This window comes from Ambystoma mexicanum, chromosome 9 (genome assembly GCF_040938575.1).
Source record: "Ambystoma mexicanum isolate Mex_15411 chromosome 9, UKY_AmexF1_1, whole genome shotgun sequence".
Taxonomy (NCBI): domain Eukaryota; kingdom Metazoa; phylum Chordata; class Amphibia; order Caudata; family Ambystomatidae; genus Ambystoma; species Ambystoma mexicanum.
In genome coordinates, this window is record NC_090931.1 from 1,446,418,572 (window position 1) to 1,446,439,952 (window position 21,381).

Here is a 21,381-nt window from a genome sequence, read left to right on the forward strand (position 1 = left end):
GGGCTGCAAAGAACTGGGTGAAGTTCGGGGGTTGGGGGAGTGCCTGTGGGTGGTAAGGTATCTGAATTTGGAACCCATGCACAAGTTTATGAGACATGTCCATACCACATCGACTGTATGAAAAAAGATATGCACTCGGGCAGTCATTCAAAAGATACCCTCACGTTGAAACAGTGGAGGGAATCTACCAAGAAGGATGGTCCTTGCCAAGTTGTCAATATGATTTTTACTGGCGTTGTAACAACTGGCGGGACAATGTAGGGACTCTTTAAAAAAAAAATCTGCCTCCCCCACCCCACTCACAGTGAATTGTGCACCAGTCTGGGATCTACCATCATCTTCATGCTTTGAACTCACCCAAGCCCCTTGATTTGGGGTCATCAGATATTGTTGATGTAGAAGCACACACACACCCTCAGATAAACATACCGTTGCATAGATGAGGTCAAGTTTCCAACCATTGAGGGGCAAAGGATGATTTCAGAGAACAAAACTATATTTATTAGTTGGTGCTAGTGAGCAAAAGTCTTTCAATCGTCCCTCATGTTTAAAGTCTTCTTCCGCTATCCCAGATCCTCCCATCCCATAGTTTTCTCTGTTCCTCATGCTGAAAGATTCACTGCAAAATCAGATCCATCATCTTCCTGATGGAGAGGCATGTGAGAGATCCATCATCTTCGTGATGGAGAGAAATGTGAGAGATTCATCATCTTCCTGATGGAGAGGCATGTGAGAGATCCATCTTTTTCGTGATGGAGAGGCATGTAAGAGATCCATCATCTTCCTAATGGAGAGGCATGTGAGAGATACATCATCTTCATGATGGAGAGGCATGTGAGAGATCCATCATCTTCATGATGGAGAGGCATGTGAGAGATCCATCATCTTCATGATGGAGAGAAATGTGAGAGATTCATCATCTTCCTGATGGAGAGGCATGTGAGAGATCCATCTTTTTCGTGATGGAGAGGCATGTAAGAGATCCATCATCTTCCTAATGGAGAGGCATGTGAGAGATCCATCATCTTCCTAATGGAGAGGCATGTGAGAGATTCATCATCTTCCTGATGGAGAGGCATGTGAGAGATCCATCATCTTCATGATGGAGAGAAATGTGAGAGATTCATCGCCTTCCTGATGGAGAGGCATGTGAGTGATCCATCTTTTTCGTGATGGAGAGAAATGTGAGAGATTCATCATCTTCCTGATGGAGAGGCATGTAAGAGATCCATCATCTTCCTAATGGAGAGGCATGTGAGGGATACATCATCTTCCTGATGGACAGGCATGTGAGAGATTCATCTTTTTTGTGATGGAGAGGCATGTGAGAGATCCATCTTTCTCGTGATGGAGAGGCATGTGAGTGATTCATCATCTTCTTGACGGACAGGCATGTGAGAGATTCATCTTTTTTGTGATGGACAAGCATGTGAGAAATGCATCATTTTCTTGATGGAGAGGCATGTGAGAGATTCATCTTTTTTGTGATGGAGAGGCATGTGAGAGATTCATAATCTTCCCGATGGAGAGGCATGTGAGAGATCCATCTTTTTCGTGATGGAGAGGCATGTGAGAGATTCATCATCTTCTTGATGGAGAGGCATGTGAGAGATGTATCATCTTCATGATGGAGAGGCATGTGAGAGATTCATCATCTTCATGAGAGACAGGCATGTGAGAAATGCATCATCTTCCTGATGGAGAGGCATGTGAGAGATCCATCATTTTCCTGATGGAGAGGCATGTGAGAGATTCATCTTCTTCGTGATGGAGAGGCATGAGAGGGAAAATAACTATTAGCTAGACTTGTGCTAGCTCTGCATGTAGTGGGATTTTGTGGGGTGTGGCACCCGTCAGACTCCCACCCTACCAAACTAAGGTCAATGTAAGGAGTAGACCTCAGTTCAGAGAAATGTCTGTCTCTCGCGGACTTGACAATGTCAGCAGTCAGGCCTAGTACTTAAGGCTGAAGAATTATCCTGCAAAGCTTCGGCCATTGTATAAGGCTTCCTGTATCCCAGAATACAGCATTCTTTACCACGAAGCAATGAAACTGCAGGCACGTTCATGGTTCGTGAGTTTTAATCCCTGCAAGACAAAAGCAAAGATCGGAAATAATATTGACGCTTCAGAGAATTCACAGCACTGCAAACTATAATCATCTTACGTTGTCAATTTACACTTTACAGGCGCGTGCGCATGCTTCAGCTAAACAGCGCAGAGCAATAGAACATGACTCCGGACCCTGTCGTAAGGTTACATTGTTCATTCTCCAGGCCCACATGCAGGATTAAGAAATGGATTAAGAAACGTCAAATAAGAGGGTATGCGTGGATCTTCTACATAGCCACAACATATCCCAGTGGAATCAATAATGATATCAACTTGACATCATGTCTTACAATGCCATTCTTTAGCGATAAAAGCCAACATGTGTGACTAAGTATCTAACCTATTTAAAGTAATGGATTATTTTTAATTGTTCATTGATAATTAATTTGCGTCTTTGTGATCCGTAACGATAGAAGAGGTATACCTGATTCAGAAGAATTCACTACTCGACCATTAATAATATTCTTCTAGGTGCCAGGATCTTTGAATATCACAGGAGCCACATTTTAGAGGAGCCCTCACAATCCTGCCCCCTTTACTAAGGTTTGCTCAAACCAGTGACCTTTGAGCCACAGTAGGGTCTGACCAATAGAGTTTGGCTCTTTATTGCCCAAATAGCTTTGATAGACCTGTGAGGAAACATCATGGGGTGAGTTTGGCTCTCCTGCAAAGCCTATGAGAATCGAAGCAAAGCAGCACCAATGCTGGGCCTACTGCGCACTAGAGCCTACCTGAGCAGGTGACAAGCGGAAGAAAGGAGGGTGCAAGCGGTGAGCAGGCGGTGCCATCGCGAGGTTAAGATTTTAGGGCATCGATACCTGCAGGCGATAGGACCAGGGCCTGGAGGATGTCGGAGAGGGACACAATCCCCTTCGGGAAGTGGGCATCATCAACCAACACCAAACGGTGAACCTGTAGGGAGAAACAGAGACAGCCAACTGTAAACAAGATATTCATTAAATGAATACATGGAATGGATGGGGTGTAAACATGCAGATGAAGTGATTCATGGACCAATCAACAAGCGCCTGAATTCACAGATGCAAGCATGCAGGAAAAAGTCAGCATGCAAGTCCAATTTCTGATTGACCAGTTCCTGGGGTTTTGCATGAAATCATGTAACAGGAAAGCCTTACTACTCTCACTAGGAAGTTAAATCTCTCTCTCGCCCATCTTTTATCTTATTCTTCCATCTTTTTCATCTCTTTCCCCCTTTTTCACTGGCTTTTCACCTTTTTCATCTTTTTTCCAATTGCCTTCCGCTGCTGCTCCCTCTCAGACCCTTCCCTATAGTGCTCCCACCATCCACTCGCCTCCCCTGCTCGTTATTTGCCTGGACGTGTTGCTGGCCCTGCTACCTGGTCTGCAGGGCCCAGGACAGTCTTTCTGCCTGTAGCAGGCCCGTGACAGCGTGTCCTGCTACTACCGTCCCTGGGCCTGCTTTCAGGAGAGTACTCTCCCTAACCCTCCATGGTAGTCTTTCTCTTTCTCTGTCCCGTCTTTTCTCTTTTTGTTCCATCTTTTCCCTCCATTTTTCACCCTTTTCATCTTCTTTCCCCCCCTTTCTACTCGCCCCCCCTAACCTGCTGCTGCTGCCTCCCAGACCCTGCCCTGTAGTTCTCCCACCCTCCACCCACCTCCCCTGCCTGTGATTGGACCGGCAATGCTGCTGGCTGCTAATTTCACAGAGGGACCCAGGGCAGCCTTACCTGGCCAGCCCTCGGTTGAGGGCCAGAGGCAAAGGGCAGTTCCATAATGAGCAGCTCCACTCCGTGTTTGCCCGTCTTCACCTGGGACACCTGATGCAGACAGGCTACAGTGATTTAAGGTAAGTGTGGTGTGGGCGGCGAGTACAGCCATTACTGTACTCCAGTAAAACCACACCACTCTTAGTACCTAATACCATACAAATACATGCATTTACCCTAATTGTATAAGGTAGCCATACCTGGCTTTTAGCCCAAATGTGTTAATCAGCCATATTTTGCACTTAGCCCAACTGTGTTAGTCGCCCATATTTTGCATTTAGCCTAATTGTTTAAGGTAGCCAGCTAACTAATTTTCTCCCTTTGCACACCGCACTTTCATAACTTAGCGGAAGGCACGGGCTCACGCCACACACCCTGCACTCACATATAACACCAACACCATTGTACAACACATTTGCCATTAGAATGAAGCCACCGTTAACGACAATTCCAAACTGGAACTTCCTACATAATTCTCTGTCTCCTTAAACACAACCCACCCCTGTTTGTTTCATAGTTAACATCCGCTGCGCCCATCCACATGCCATTCAGACAAGGGTAACTAGCAGGGTCTTGCCACCCTCACAAAAATATAATGGCTATAAAGCACACAGGCATAATTGCACCTCCCAACCTCTCCCAACTTTGTAGTCCGGTCCCTCTGAGGGCGTTCAACCAACAGCGCGTTGGGACCACAATTATGGTGAAAGGCGCTATACAAATGACAAAATGGATGAATCCTTAAACCCTGTCTGCAGGAGCTGAGTGCAAGGAAGGAGGTAAGAGAAGGACTGAACAGACTAGGACAGAATGTCAGTACTATCAGTAATGAAGCCAGGTTAGCATTACAGAGAAGAGGGATTGGTGGCCAAACTAGGGCCAGAGATGAAGGCTTGGTTATTGGGAACCAGGTTATGGTCAGTGGACAGATTGAGGTAACTGGCAGTGCTTTGGACAGAATGAGGCAATAGGCCAGTGCTTTGGGGTGCTTGGCTGAGGTCTGTGAGCAGTCAGGTCTGTGGCAGTCATTACCTCTGTGGCTGGAAGAAATCTTTGCCCGTCCCCAACACCCCCGGGGTTCTGCACAGGGATAGAGATATTGTTCATAGTGTTTCTGACATCAGTTAGGCCTCTTCAGAGCAGAGTCAGATCCAACACAGCCTCTGTTTCTGGCAATTATTGCTTTTTTGGCCAAGTGATCCGGTTGTTGCCTGGATGGGTTTTAGGACCACTACAGGGTTTGAACACCCATTGTCTAAGATGGTGGCCCATATCCTCTTAAAATCTGAGGCCTCCCGACAGGCCACACTTTTTTTCAGGGCTCACCTGGCATTTGCTGGTTGTTTCTGCATTGAATTTCTCTCTTTGGTAATCAAGCCTTACTCCAATGGCTATGGTGCTAAGAAGGGCTTGCTGAATTCTTGATTCTCCACCTCGGCCTATAACCCGAGAAATGGTGTCGGACCTGTTTCCTTAGAGCGGCACAAGGAGCTAAGTTCCATCTATGCAAGGACTGTCATGTCCTCCAATGTGCTAATCACCAGGTTATATGCCAATGTACCCGCTTCACAACTTCACTAATACTTCACTAATTCTCAGAACGTCTACAATGTTATCATCGGGTCAGAGAGATTTACAAAATAATTTAGAGCGGACTGTATATGTGAATAATGTTTCGTGCATTTCCAGCTATAGGAGTCAAGGTTAACCTGGAATTGTTAGTCTTTTGGGGAACCCTGCTATAACTTTGGCACCCCTACCCATAGATTGATCATCATGAAACTTTCCAAAAATAATACACTCCCCACTTGCACCTTGCTGAAGACTCCAAGGGTGGCAGAAACATGGGTATGGTTGTTCTTTTCGTACTCTGGTTCAGTGGAGATTTGCCTGACATTTAGAGAGGGACAGCCCTTTGGGGGTGGGAGCGGACGAAAGACAAATAGCAATTTTTTTAATGTGGCACAGAGAGCTAAGACATGACTGAGATCCCCCACCGCTGCTTACAACAGCGCATAGAGCAAGCTATTTTAGCATTTGTTTCTTCTCTGTGGATTACCAGGTGCATACAGACGTAGGACTCTTTGCTCTGTGCGTAGAGACACAGCACCACATCCACGCTGTACTGATGATGCCCAAAAAGGCAGAAGCAAGTGTCTGAGGTTTCGGCTGGTACACCTGTTTAGGGGAAATTGTCAGCTGGACTGCCTTCATCAGGAGATCAGTTGATATGCAAACGTATTTCTCCTCTTGTAAGGCAAAAAGAGCTGAATAAAATGTGATTGTGGACCTTCTAAGTGGGCCACCGTCTCACAGAAGAGGCTTTTTAGCTTCTGGTCCTTCTCAGAATGGGATTTCTCCCATTGGCTAATGTGGAGTCAAGTCAATCCATTCAACGTTTTTCCCCTACTCCTTGACAAAAATACTCTATGGGAATTTGGATTGGAAATCCTTTTTTGCCCATCGCATGAAACTTCCCAAACCTTTCAAAAATAAGTCAGAATGGGTTATTTATTTTTTGGTTAAAAACATCATGCAGTTTCGCTCAGGGGCATCTTAGCTATAAGCCCCCCAATATCACCCTTTTAAAGGCAAATGTAGCCATTCCTGTGGTTAGATAAAACCAATTTGCATTTTCCCAAACTTCTATTGCTAATAACCTTTGGCTCGCTGGATGTATTTGGATTAAATATTCCCAAAGAAAAGCATGCCTCAGGACCCTCCAAACTGGACATTTTGGGGAACATTTGTTAAACAATGCAAAAGTTATTAGCAAAACAAAACAGGCTGTTTATGGCCAACTCCCATTCATTTTCCCATAGAGAAAAAAGTGCTTCTGTTCAACACCCACATCAAAAAAGAAACTACTTGGGCACACAGCACTGACTTTTTTGGTTTGGTGTAAATCCATCCAGTGCTTTGAAAATAATTTGATGGAGAAGGGGATACCACTTGTCACAATAATATTCTATATATCGCCCATGGTGCACTGCATAGGTGAGGCTTTTGAGAAATGAAAATCCGCCATTATTTTTCCTCAGTGCAAGCGTATACCGAGGTAATCCAGAGGGAATCTGCAGGTTGGAAATAAGTGGTTTTACACTAGGGTAGAGGTGGGGAGGGGGAAAGAGGACCACATGTGAAGCAGGAAAGTTAAGTGTGGACTGGGGAGTCCTTTTCTGCCAGAACATTTTTGCCCCCCCAGGTGGCTTCGCCCATGGGACACATCCTAAACTTAATGGCTGGTGGGAACTCAGCCTTTTTTTTTTTTAACAATCTAGGCATTATGCACAGTGGCCTAGCCCAAAGACCGTGGCCACTGCCTGTGGTCAAATTCAAAGGTCATGGCTGTTGGGATCTGGTAAGCTAATAGGCAGGATGGATGGGCCTCCATCTTTTTTAATAATTTGGGCAACATCGACAGTGGCCACGGCCAGTAGGACCCATAGAAGATATAGCATAACTAACCAAATAGATTATCCTTTAAAGAAGACCAATGGATGACCAATACAAGGGATTCAATATAGGACCATGTATTGTGATTACATGTAAGAGCCTTGCCACTGATCCAATTCATAACCCTTTCCAGGGATTCAATAGTCACCCTTTTTAGGTATGTTAGAGAAGATCTTTTTTTATGGAACAACTAGATAATAATTTCCAGGATCCAATGCAATCACCTTTCCAGGGATCAAATAGATGATCATTTCCAAGAGTGGGTCCCATTCCAGTGCTTGGGCCAGAAGAGATTCACACAAGATCATTCTAAACTAATCTATTGGGGTGTATTTAAATAATTAATGGTTATTGTGAAAACCTGACATGATTGCATCCACCCAGGGCCAGCCTTGGACATCCCTCCCTTGCAGGAATCTGTGTGATGATCCCTTCCAGGGATCTCCCAGTCAATCCCTGTCCAGGATCCACAGGCTAATAATTACCAAAAATCAAATACATTTTCCATCTAGCAGATCCAACAGGTGTGCCATTCGAGAAAACCAATGAATTCCCTCTTGAAACATATTCCAAATGGTCATGATGGGACAGGGACATGGGAGGCATAGATAGGAATGGAGGCAGGGATGGTAGACTGTCAGGGACCGGTGTGGATGTGACTTTCAGGGCACCCGCATACATCTAACATACACTTAAGCTGCAGTGTTGGATGTCTCACTGCTGGAAGAAAACTGTCCAGAAGATTAAAGGTACCTGCTCTCGAGCGATGCGGTCTATCACAACCTCCAACGTCTCGTAGGGGTAGCATTTTAGCACACCCTCCAAACTCAGCGTCCGACGTCGCAGAGCCTCCTTGACGCTGATGTCCAAGTTATTGTAGGTCTTCTGGGCCGCCAAGTGCTATGAGTGGTGACAAAGATATGAGAGACTGTTAATGGAAGAGTTGCAGGAGGCATGGGGAATAGACAGCAAAGACACTAAGAGGGAGGAGGGCAAGAAAGGGGATCACAGAGACATACTAAAGAAAGGCTTGTGGAGGAATGAAGTCATAGTTACCAAAAAGAAAAATAGAGACAGTAGATGAAAGGGTTCATAGATGAAAGGGTTGGGTGGGAGGTGATGAAATGAAGGCCATATTGAAAATGAGGAACACTGATTGGTTCCCAATGCCTGTGTCCCGGAAGCAAAATAGGCTCCTTTCAAAGCACTCCTTCTCATTGGATTGATGAGGGTGGTCCTCTCAGTATCCCCCTTGGGTTTCCACTTCCTACCCTCTGAAGAGCATCTCTGTGTAAAACAGAATTCCCAGATTCCTGAGCTTTCTCACCCGGGTGGAGGGACATGGCTCAGCAGTTGTGACCACCTTCTGGAGGGGCTTTACCCATCATCTGTGGCCATGTGACAGAGAGGGTTTTGTTGCCGCGGTGCATTGCCATTAACACCTGTATGGCTCACCGGCAGCTGTCCCACATCCAGTGGTGGGTGCGTTTCAGGTATTTCTAGATGTTGGTTTGACACTTAGAGCCATCCCCCATTCTAAGATGGCTCTGCATATCCTCTGCATAGATCTGCCACTGTATGCGCTTGGTGGGCAGAGGATGAACCCAACGAACAGCAGCTGGGGCAGTGGAACCCCATAAGTGAGGTGCAATGCTAGAGTGTGCAGGACTAGATCAGAGTTTATAATCACATATTGTCCCCAGTGATCCACTAGAAGATGGGGTCAAAAAGGGAGGCGCATAAGCACTCATGTGATTGAATCTATCACTTTGACATCCACTCCAGGTTTAAAGCGGAACGGTGCATGATGGCCCCAGGATTCTAACCACGCGCCGGAGTCTTACTAGACCAATCAGTCATTGGTCTACAAAGAACATTCACAATGTAGCGTTGAGTTTGATCTCTTTGGTTAGCAATCCAAGAATTGAAAGGTCATAGTTATTTTTGGGGAGGAAATATCCGATATAGATAGACACCTTCAGCCGCTTGGAATGGCCTTAACTCCAACGCTAGACTGGCAGACCCGCATACCAAAGCAGGTCAGGAAGCAGAAACTCTAGCTGTGGGTCTATGTAACTTCCATAAAAACCATGATGGTTTTTCTTCTACACCACAACGTACCTTTCGAACATTGATTCTGCATAATTCAAGACTTCTCCTGAATGGCGAAAGATCACTTTGGAATGCTGGTAGAAGTTCATAAATGTTAGGCGCGAGCCAGTAACCTTACATGCAGTCCTTCAGCTCTGGATGCCCACATGATCACATAACCCCTCAGTGATGTACAGTAGGGACACTTTATTGCACAAATTAGAAATATGCCCAGAGTACTGTACTAACAGCTTAATGGTCAATGTTCTTATAATACATGAAAGCCTGCAAAATCCCTCTAAATGCATGCATGCAACATTCCTATTAGAGGTATAAAGCACATTAAGAATGGCCTCACCGTTCTAATTACAGTTGAGTTGTGACATCACAATGACTGTTGCAAGAGCCGGGACACCCTTATTACAGTTGAGGTCTAACATCACAATATCAGCTGCCATAGCCAGCAGACTATTATTACAGTCGAGTTGTGACATCACAATTACTGTTGCAAGAGCCAGAACACCCTTATTACAGTTGAGTTCTGACATCACTGTTGCTACTGCCAGGGCCAGAACACCCTTATTACAGTTGAGTTCTGTCATCAGCATGGCTACTGCTAGAGCCAGGACACCCTTATTACAGTTGAGTTCTGTCATCAGCATGGCTACTGCTAGAGCCAGAACACCATTATTACAGTTGAGTTCTGCCATCACAATATCAGCTGCCATAGCCAGCAGACTATTATTACATCCCGAGTTGTGACATCACAATTACTGTTGCAAGAGCCAGAACACCCTTATTACAGTTGAGTTCTGACATCACTGTGGCTACTGCTAGGGCCAGAACACCCTTATTACAGTTGAGTTCTGTCATCAGCATGGCTACTGCTAGGGCCAGAACACCCTTATTACAATTGAGTTCTGACATCACTGTGGCTACTGCTAGGGCCAGAACACCCTTATTACAGTTGAGTTCTGTCATCAGCATGGCTACTGCTAGGGCCAGAACACCCTTATTACAGTGGAGTTCTGCCATCACAATATCAGCTGCCATCGCCAGCACACTATTATTACAGTTGAGTTCTGCCATCACAATATCAGCTGCCATCGCCAGCACACTATTATTACAGTTGAGTTCTGATATCACCATGGCTACTGCTAGAGCCAGAACACCCTTATTACAGTTGAGTTCTGTCATCAGCATGGCTACTGCTAGAGCCAGAACACCCTTATTACAGCTGAGTTCTGCCATCACAATATCAGCTGCCATCGCCAGCACACTATTATTACAGTTGAGTTCTGATATCACCATGGCTACTGCTAGGGCCAGAACACCCTTATTACAGTTGAGTTCTGGCATCACAATACCAGCTGCCATTACCGGCACACTATTATTACAGTTGAGTTGTGACATCACTGTGGCTACTGCTAGGGCCAGAACACCCTTATTACAGTTGAGTTCTGTCATCAGCATGGCTACTGCTAGAGCCAGAACACCCTTATTACAGTTGAGTTCTGTCATCAGCATGGCTACTGCTAGAGCCAGAACACCCTTATTACAGTTGAGTTCTGCCATCACAATATCAGCTGCCATAGCCAGCAGACTATTATTACATCCCGAGTTGTGACATCACAATTACTGTTGCAAGAGCCAGAACACCCTTATTACAGTCGAGTTGTGACATCACAATTACTGTTGCAAGAGCCAGAACACCCTTATTACAGTTGAGTTCTGACATCACTGTTGCTACTGCCAGGGCCAGAACACCCTTATTACAATTGAGTTCTGACATCACTGTGGCTACTGCTAGGGCCACAACACCCTTATTACAGTTGAGTTCTGTCATCAGCATGGCTACTGCTAGAGCCAGGACACCCTTATTACAGTTGAGTTCTGTCATCAGCATGGCTACTGCTAGAGCCAGAACACCATTATTACAGTTGAGTTCTGCCATCACAATATCAGCTGCCATAGCCAGCAGACTATTATTACATCCCGAGTTGTGACATCACAATTACTGTTGCAAGAGCCAGAACACCCTTATTACAGTTGAGTTCTGACATCACTGTGGCTACTGCTAGGGCCAGAACACCCTTATTACAGTTGAGTTCTGTCATCAGCATGGCTACTGCTAGGGCCAGAACACCCTTATTACAATTGAGTTCTGACATCACTGTGGCTACTGCTAGGGCCAGAACACCCTTATTACAGTTGAGTTCTGTCATCAGCATGGCTACTGCTAGGGCCAGAACACCCTTATTACAGTGGAGTTCTGCCATCACAATATCAGCTGCCATCGCCAGCACACTATTATTACAGTTGAGTTCTGCCATCACAATATCAGCTGCCATCGCCAGCACACTATTATTACAGTTGAGTTCTGATATCACCATGGCTACTGCTAGAGCCAGAACACCCTTATTACAGTTGAGTTCTGTCATCAGCATGGCTACTGCTAGAGCCAGAACACCCTTATTACAGCTGAGTTCTGCCATCACAATATCAGCTGCCATCGCCAGCACACTATTATTACAGTTGAGTTCTGATATCACCATGGCTACTGCTAGGGCCAGAACACCCTTATTACAGTTGAGTTCTGGCATCACAATACCAGCTGCCATTACCGGCACACTATTATTACAGTTGAGTTGTGACATCACTGTGGCTACTGCTAGGGCCAGAACACCCTTATTACAGTTGAGTTCTGTCATCAGCATGGCTACTGCTAGAGCCAGAACACCCTTATTACAGTTGAGTTCTGTCATCAGCATGGCTACTGCTAGAGCCAGAACACCCTTATTACAGTTGAGTTCTGTCATCAGCATCGCTACTGCTAGAGCCAGAACAACCTTATTACAGTTGAGTTCTGTCATCACAATGGCTACTGCTAGGGCCAGAACACCCTTATTACAGCAGAGTTCTGGCATCACAATACCAGCTGCCATCACCGGGACACTATTATTACAGTTGAGTTGTGACATCATAATGGCTACTGCTAGAGCCGGAACACCCTTATTACAGTTGAGTTCTGGCATCACAATGGCTACTTCTAGGGCCAGAACACCCTTATTACAGTTGAGTTATGTCATCACAATGGCCACTGCTAGGGGCAGAACACCATTATTACAATTGAGTTCTGATATCACCATGGCTACTGCTAGAGCCGGAACTCCCTTATTACAGTTGAGTTCTGACATCACAATGGCGACTGCTAGAGCCGGGACACCCTTATTACAGTTGAGTTCTGGCATCACAATATCAGCTGCCATCGCCAGCACACTATTATTACAGTTGAGTTCTGACATCACCATGGCTACTGCTAGAGCCGGAACACCCTTATTACAGTTGAGTTCTGGCATCACAATGGCTACTGCTAGGGCCAGAACACCCTTATTACAGTTGAGTTCTGGCATCACAATATCAGCTGCCATCGCCAGCACACTATTATTACAGTTGAGTTCTGATATCACCATGGCTACTGCTAGAGCCAGAACACCCTTATTACAGTTGAGTTCTGGCATCACAATATCAGCTGCCATCGCCAGCACACTATTATTACAGTTGAGTTCTGATATCACCATGGCTACTGCTAGAGCCAGAACACCCTTATTACAGTTGAGTTCTGTCATCAGCATGGCTATTGCTAGGGCCAGAACACCCTTATTACAGTTGATTTCTGGCATCACAATGGCTACTGCTAGGGCCAGAACACCCTTATTACAGTTGAGTTCTGGCATCACAATATCAGCTGCCATCGCCAGCACACTATTATTACAGTTGAGTTCTGATATCACCATGGCTACTGCTAGAGCCAGAACACCCTTATTACAGTTGAGTTCTGGCATCACAATATCAGCTGCCATCGCCAGCACACTATTATTACAGTTGAGTTCTGATATCACCATGGCTACTGCTAGAGCCAGAACACCCTTATTACAGTTGAGTTCTGGCATCACAATATCAGCTGCCATCGCCAGCACACTATTATTACAGTTGAGTTCTGATATCACCATGGTTACTGCTAGAGCCAGAACACCCTTATTACAGTTGAGTTCTGTCATCAGCATGGCTACTGCTAGGGCCAGAACACCCTTATTACAGTTGAGTTCTGGCATCACAATGGCTACTGCTAGGGCCAGAATACCCTTGTTACAGTTGAGTTCTGGCATCACAATGGCTACTGCTAGGGCCAGAACACCCTTATTACAGTTGAGTTATGTCATCACAATGGCCACTGCTAGGGGCAGAACACCATTATTACAATTGAGTTCTGATATCACCATGGCTACTGCTAGAGCCGGAACACCCTTATTACAGTTGAGTTCTGGCATCACAATGGCTACTGCTAGGGCCAGAACACCCTTATTACAGTTGAGTTCTGGCATCACAATATCAGCTGCCATCGCCAGCACACTATTATTACAGTTGAGTTCTGATATCACCATGGCTACTGCTAGGGCCAGAACACCCTTATTACAGTTGAGTTCTGGCATCACAATGGCTACTGCTAGGGCCAGAACACCCTTATTACAGTTGAGTTCTGGCATCACAATATCAGCTGCCATCGCCAGCACACTATTATTACAGTTGAGTTCTGATATCACCATGGCTACTGCTAGGGCCAGAACACCCTTATTACAGTTGAGTTCTGGCATCACAATGGCTACTGCTAGGGCCAGAACACCCTTATTACAGTTGAGTTCTGGCATCACAATATCAGCTGCCATCGCCAGCACACTATTATTACAGTTGAGTTCTGATATCACCATGGCTACTGCTAGGGCCAGAACACCCTTATTACAGTTGAGTTCTGGCATCACAATATCAGCTGCCATCGCCAGCACACTATTATTACAGTTGGGTTCTGATATCCCCATGGCTACTGCTAGGGCCAGAACACCCTTATTACAGTTGAGTTCTGGCATCACAATGGCTACTGCTAGGGCCAGAACACCCTTATTACAGTTCAGTTCTGTCACCACAATGGCTACTGCTAGGGCCAGAACACCCTTATTACAGTTCAGTTCTGGCATCACAATACCAGCTGCCATCACCGGCACACTATTATTACAGTTGAGTTCTGACATCACCATGGCTACTGCTAGAGCCAGAACACCCTTATTACAGTTGAGTTCTGACATCACAATGGCTACTGCTAGGGCCAGAACACCCTTATTACAGTTCAGTTCTGGCATCACAATACCAGCTGCCATCACCGGCACACTATTATTACAGTTGAGTTGTGACATCACAATGACTGTTGCAAGAGCCGGGACACCCTTATTAAAGTGGAGTTCTGGCATCACAATAGCAGCTGCCATAGCCAGCAGACTATTACTACAGTCGGGTTCTGACATCACAATGCCTCCTTCTAGCACCAGCAACCCGTGTGAAAGGCACGTAACAGCTAATTAAAGCCATGACAAGTTTTCCAGATTCCATTCTTTTGAGTTCATTAATTTGTCACAATACATTAAAATAGTTGATACATATGGCGACACTTCTGGTAGTATATTCATTAGGTGTACTGATGGGTTTTACCAGAAGAGAGAAGGAATCTGTGTGCATGGTATAACTTATTCTGAATAGATTTTTTTATTAAACTGGTTACAAAATGTTCGCTCTAACATATTGCAAGTTGTATATTGGTGCTGTATTTCCATCTCATCCGATTCTCTTTGCATTTCACAGATCAACAATGGGAATATTTCTTGCCTGTGACTAATGAAGAGACCGAGTATTAAAGGCGAAGATTGTGATACCATTTATTAGAAGGAATACTATACCCCATGCTGCACATTATAAGGGTATTGCGGGTCACCCCAGAAGTCTATGACCTTATAAAGGAGTGCAGGCTTCAGTCCCGTTCCTCCATATGGTCACAGTACTCCCCGGGGCCTTGCAATATCCCTATAGGGTACGGTTGGGGGTACTTTATCCCATATATTGCACTTGCCTGCAAAACTCATCAGAAGTGGGTTCAATGTCACAGATAAATTGATCTGCCCCAGACCCTGCCCTCACCTGTTTGTCACTTTTATTTGTGAGAGATGGTCCTTGTCACGTGCTCTGTTTTTTTCCCAGTTGGGGGGTTCTATTATCTGGCCAAGGGAAGGGGTAAACGGAACAACAGAAAGCAAATAAGGGAGACACTAAAAGGGAGGAAAGGGTAATGGCAGATACTGAGAGAAAAGGAAATAAATGCAAAAGAAGTACAACTGCAGAAACTGTGAAAAGTTGAAAAGAAACAAGATGCAAACAGAAGTGCAGGGCAGCAAAGTAGAACAGAAAAGAAGAAAGACTAAGAAGTAAGAGAGAACACTAGGAAAAAGAAAGAGGGAGAGAAATAGGAAGGGCTTGAATAGAAGGAATGATACAACACTGGAAATGGATGGGGCTGGGTAAATGCGTATGTGCAGTACACAGGAGGGACAAGCTGAATGAAATGAGAAAGAACAGTCCAGAAAAAGACAAAAACATTTGTTGGAGGTTAGACCCTCTGTGGCAGAGAACATGGCGGATAGCTCAAGCACTCTCGGTCACTCTGGACATCTCAGGATCAACTCCAGACCAAGGGGCACGTAGACCCTTAACGGTGCAAGCCAGAGCTGCTTGCTCCCAATCACAGGGATGCAGTGAGTTTATGGTAATTTGACCCCCTCCCCGACCCCCGGTGCCTTCAACGCTCCACTGTGTGGTTCCCCCATGGCCGTTGCCTGGCAACATCACCACTGTCTTTGATATACTTACGATCACGTCAAATCTGGAGTACAGCCCCACCACTTTACCTGCAAGAAAGGACAGATGGGCATCAGAACTGGCATTATGCGGCGCGCCCTTGGCATTGTACTCTGTGCCGGCCGAGCCAATCACGCCCTAAAATCGGTACATTGTCTCTGGTCTAATTAATGGTTATTGCCCAAAAACTCTGCTTGTTTGTGTCTCTCTCTCTCTCTCTCTCATAATCAGATGCATTGCAAAACATGTAATAATCATTGGGCCACGTGCCCAGGTGCGTACGTGCAGATACGTCAACTTTCACAAGCACGTAGGGGCAGATAGCATGCTGTTTGGGTCTGCCATTGCAGCATGTGCTGAATTCTAAGGGCAGGAACGCTGGCACATTGTGATCACAAGCGCTTCTCACAGTTGTGGGTGCCAGGCTTGCAATACATGCTGGAATGTGTCACCCCGTCTATAGCAGCTTGCCCCCCCCCCTCCTTTGGCTACCTTTCACACAGTCTATTATTGACCGGGTAATACCTGGCCTATAAAAATGTCAAGGTAATCCTGGATCCAAAAGCTGCCACGACTTCACTGGATGACTGTATCCCATCTGGAGCCCATAACGCAGCCAAACACTACATGGTATTAACTACCTATTGCCCTTTGGAACTGCCCCACATCCTCTGTTTTCATTCCAAACACGGCTAAATAAACCTTCCTTCCTGGAGTTCTGATCTATGGTACCTCTTAATAGCCTTTATGCATCACAAAACATTAATTTCTCCTTCTACAACATCCCTTCCCTATGTGTGTGTGGCATTCACAGGCTTTTTCCCAGACTCTTATCTTCTCCCTACTCATTCTCCTCTCTAGACTAAGGTCTCGTGGTGGCCCCAGCCAGAGGCACAATACACCAACTTCCAGACAAGTCTAGGGGCTCTCAGGCGCTTGCGTGCTGATTTGGTGCAATATAAACACTTTGTCGCATAACTTAAAATTCCCACATATGTTGCTACACAGGCAGTGTGTTGTAATGAAGAACTCCAGGAGGCAAAAGGTATTTTCACACAGGTTTCTTTATTCATGATGCTACAAGAAGATGGCTCAGTTAAGGGGCAGAGCCCCAGAGGGGACCCACTGGCACCCACCAACTAGGCTAGATCTGACCAAAAGCCTGAGCTGGAACACTGTTCACACACAAACATTCCAGGCACTCATCAATATTCCCACAATGACATAATTTGCTCATGCATACAAGGGACGAGGACATGAAACAGGCATTGGGCCTCATTCTAACTATGCCGGTCCGTTAACAACGGTGCCGGTAAGTATACCAGCACCGTTGTTACCGGCCAGGCACAGTACGACTCTGAGGGCGGGAGGATTATTAACGGTACCGGTGCTTCCATGATCGCCATTCCCATTAAATCCTATGGGACTCAAATGGGAATGGGGATGTACAATTACCGGCGCCTGACTTCCCGGAATGCTGGGGTTGTTTTGCCGGCATGGTTACTGCAGGACTTGTGATGAGGCCCATACTATTTCAGCACCCTCCTTTTAAGGGCTCAAAGGCATCCTCGGCTTATAGGCTCTAGCAATTGCTATTGTTAATTGGAGTGATGATGGCGGTAAACTCTTTCAGCAGAAGGCACAGTGTTATTCATCACTGGTGAAAACAAGCTTTGGAAGCGCTGATACGGTTAGTCATTTTTTGTTTTTTTTCCTACACTTATGCAGGATCAATCTTTTTTAGATAAATGCTTTGGTTTTGTTTTTTTTAATGCTTTTTGCGATTTGGTTTAAAATAAAGCTTTTACAATAAAACAAGATTCTTGTCAATTACAAATTAGCATGTACACAACTAAGAGTACAGAAAAGATAAAAGAGAAGAAAGAGGAAAAAAAACAGAGAAGGAAAACAAAGAAAACAACAAGCAAAATACACCATGGATAAATATAATCAGTGGATTGCCGTTAAATTCACAAGAACATACATTATATGTGTTGGGTTTTTATCCTTTTGTTTGTTAGCCTGAGTCATGTGACTGTTTGTGCTTTTGTATTGTTTCCTAGAGCACTAGGGGCTTGTTTTGTTTCATAAGTAATAGTAACAATACGAGAGGGAGTTTAAAGTGCTTCGGTGCAGAAGTGCAATTTATGGCCAACACTGACAAGAGAGAACACGGAAAAGAAGGAGGTTAAATATTAAGCACTTTTTGGAAAGTGGAGTTGGAGTTTTGAAAATTGGAAAAACTGAGCTCGATCTGCAACAAAAGGGGCCATTTGATTGTTGGCTCAAGTTAGTTTTGACTTTTTAGAAATCTAGCCAAATCTGTTTTCCTTCCCTAATTAGCTCCAGGTGAGCACCATTCACGTGTTATCCAATTAACCCATAAAGAAATCCCTGTTCCAACCAATCATTAGACTGCATTTAACCGAGATCATGGGCCAGTGTGGCCTGAGATCTGCAAAGCCTTCAGATATGACTCAACTTGGGCATTTCACCTCGTGGTGAAGGGGCAGGAAGTGACGCCCCTGACTGCCACGAGCATTCGCTAAACCCTTCACTGTGAACGCCATGCCACGCCAAGAGACAACTCACACCCTCGCCATCAGGAAGCCAACATAGTCCATGGGGGTACTAACAACCCAGTCCCCAAGTCACCCCAATAACAGCTGGAAGTCCCCTAAATACCCCACTGCCCCAGCATCCCACAGACTGGGGCATGGGTGGGGCTCAAGGAGACAACCCCACACACTAAATCCCAGGGAGAGGGCAACAACTGCATTCCCCATCTGTAGAACAATGGCATATTGGAGACAACTACTGCTGAACTTTGCTCGTGCGAGGATACACACCCTATGGGGTATATAACAACTACCATTCTTACCCAAAGGAGACAACCACTCCAGTGCTCATCTGAAGGGTGCGAACCACATCACATAGTTCAGAGGGACGGGTACATGTGATTATAACGAATAGAAAATAACGAATAACTTTGATATCTAAACATTTATAACAAACACATACCGATTTTTAATTCCTTTATTTGGGCGTGGGGGGCCCAAACTTCCGATTTTCCTTAATTTATAATAGCCACCACCTTCCCCAACCGTTTTAACCCCTTACCCCACCGCCATATATATATTTTTTTTAATTCTGTTTTTTTGTTGTTGTTATAAATGTTTAGATATTAATGTCATTCGTTATTTTCTCTTCGTTTAAATCACTACAAATCCAGAGGGGACAACCACTCCAGCACTCCCCTGAGTGATGGCACCAGATCACATAACGCAGACAATCCTTTCGGACCTTGAGTGGGGAATAACACCTGCGGGAGTCTGGCAAACTGCTCAGTGATGCACTGAATTCCAAACTGAGCAGAAGACTGCTCCATCCTCGCCACCAAGATATAGGACATAACAGGGCAATAATGCAGCACGTCACACACAAAAACACGTCAACCCTGCCCGGGGTCCCTGCTCATAGGACCTGGCCAGTAGGACCCTGCCCGTAGGATCCTGCCCGTAGGACCCGGCCCGTAGGATCCTGCCCATAGGACCCTTCCCGTAGGACCCGGCCCATAGGATCCTGCCCGTAGGACCCTTCCCGTAGGACCCGGCCCATAGGATCCTGCCCGTAGGATCCTGCCCGTAGGACCCTGCCGTACGACCCTGCCCATAGGATCCTGCCCGTAGGACCCTGCCCGTAGGATCCTGCCCGTAGGATCCTGCCCGTACGACCCTGCCCGTAGGACCCGGCCCGTAGGATCCGGCCCGTAGGACCCTGCCCGTAGGACCCTGCCCGTAGGACCCTGCCCGTAGGATCCTGCCCGTAGGACCCGGCCCGTAAGATCCAGCCCGTAGGAACCAGCCCGTAGGACCCAGCCCGTAGGACCCAGCCCGTAGTATCCTGCCCGTACAACCCTGCCCGTAGATCCTGCCCATAGGACCCTGCCGTACGACCCTGCCCGTAGGATCCTGCCCGTAGGACCCTTCCCGTAGGACCCAGCCCGTAGGATCCTGCCCGTACGTCCCTGCCCGTAGGATCCTGCCTGTAGGACCCTACCGTACGACCCTGCCCATAGGATCCTGCCCGTAGGACCCTTCCCGTAGGACCCGGCCCGTAGGATCCTGCCTGTAGGATCATGCCAGTACGACCCTGCCCGTAGGATCCTGCCGTACGACCCTGCCCATAGAACCCTGCCCGTACGACCGGCCCGTAGGATCCTGCCCGTAGGACCCTGCTGTACGACCCTGCCTGTAGGATCCTGCCCATAGGACCCGGCCAGTAGGATCCTGCCCGTAGGATCCTGCCCGTACGACCCTGCCCATAGGATCCTGCCCGTAGGACCCTGCCGTATGACCCTGCCCGTAGGATCTTGCCATATGACCCTGCCCGTAGGACCCTGCCCGTAGGACCCTGCCCGTACAACCCTGCCCGTAGGACCCTGCCGTACGACCCTGCCCGTAGGATCCTGCCTGTAAGACTCTTCCCGTAGGACCCTGCCCATAGGACCCGGCCCATAGGATCCTGACCGTAGGACCCTCCCGTATGACCCTGCCCATAGGATCCTGCCCATAGGACCCTTCCCGTAGGACCCGGCCCATAGGACTCGGCCCGTAGGATCCTGCCCATAGGATCCTGCCCGTACGACCCTGCCCGTAGGACCCGGCCCGTAGGATCCTGCCCGTAGGACCCTTCCCGTAGGACCCGGCCCGTAGGACCCTGCCCGTAGGACCCTGCCCGTAGGACCCGGCCCGTAGGACCCGGCCCGTAGGACCCGGCCCGTAGGATCCTGCCCGTAGGACCCTTCCCGTAGGACCCGGCCCGTAGGATCCTGCCTGTACGACCCTGCCCGTAGGACCTGGCCCGTAGGATCCTGCCCGTAGGACCTTGCCCATATGACCCTGCCCGTAGGACCCTTCCCATAGGACCCGGCCCGTAGGATCCTGCCCGTAGGACCCTTCCCGTAGGACCCGGCCCGTAGGATCCTGCCCGTAGGACCCTGCCCGTATGACCCTGCCCATAGGACCCTTCCCGTAGGACCCGGCCCGTAGGATCCTGCCCATAGGACCCTTCCCGTAGGATCCTGCCCGTAGGACCCTTCCGTAGGACCCGGCCCATAGGATCCTGCCCGTGGGACCCTGCCGTACGACCCTGCCCGTAGGGCCCTTCCCGTAGGACCCAGCCCGTAGGATCCTGCCTGTAGGACCCTGCCCGTAGGATCCTGCCCGTAGGACCC

General features: G+C 47.1%; 1 protein-coding gene across 3 annotated transcripts in view; it reads right to left on the reverse strand.

Moving 5' to 3' along the window:
- Window positions 1-478: 478 nt before the first annotated feature.
- PRKAG3 (protein kinase AMP-activated non-catalytic subunit gamma 3) overlaps window positions 479-21,381 on the reverse strand; it is a 340,336-nt gene continuing 319,433 nt past the window's right edge. For 2 of the 3 annotated variants that reach the window (XR_011274756.1, XR_011274757.1), the window contains exons 13-16: window positions 16,158-16,195; window positions 8,070-8,216; window positions 2,844-3,024; window positions 479-2,088 (exon numbers count right to left, since the gene is read on the reverse strand). Coding sequence is in view for 1 of the 3 variants with exons in the window: in XM_069616869.1 (XP_069472970.1) it covers window positions 2,066-2,088; window positions 2,931-3,024; window positions 8,070-8,216; window positions 16,158-16,195 (302 nt within the window). In the remaining 2 variants the exon portion in view is untranslated. The remainder of the gene's footprint in view (window positions 2,089-2,843; window positions 3,025-8,069; window positions 8,217-16,157; window positions 16,196-21,381) is intronic. The other variant, XM_069616869.1, reaches the window with a different exon arrangement.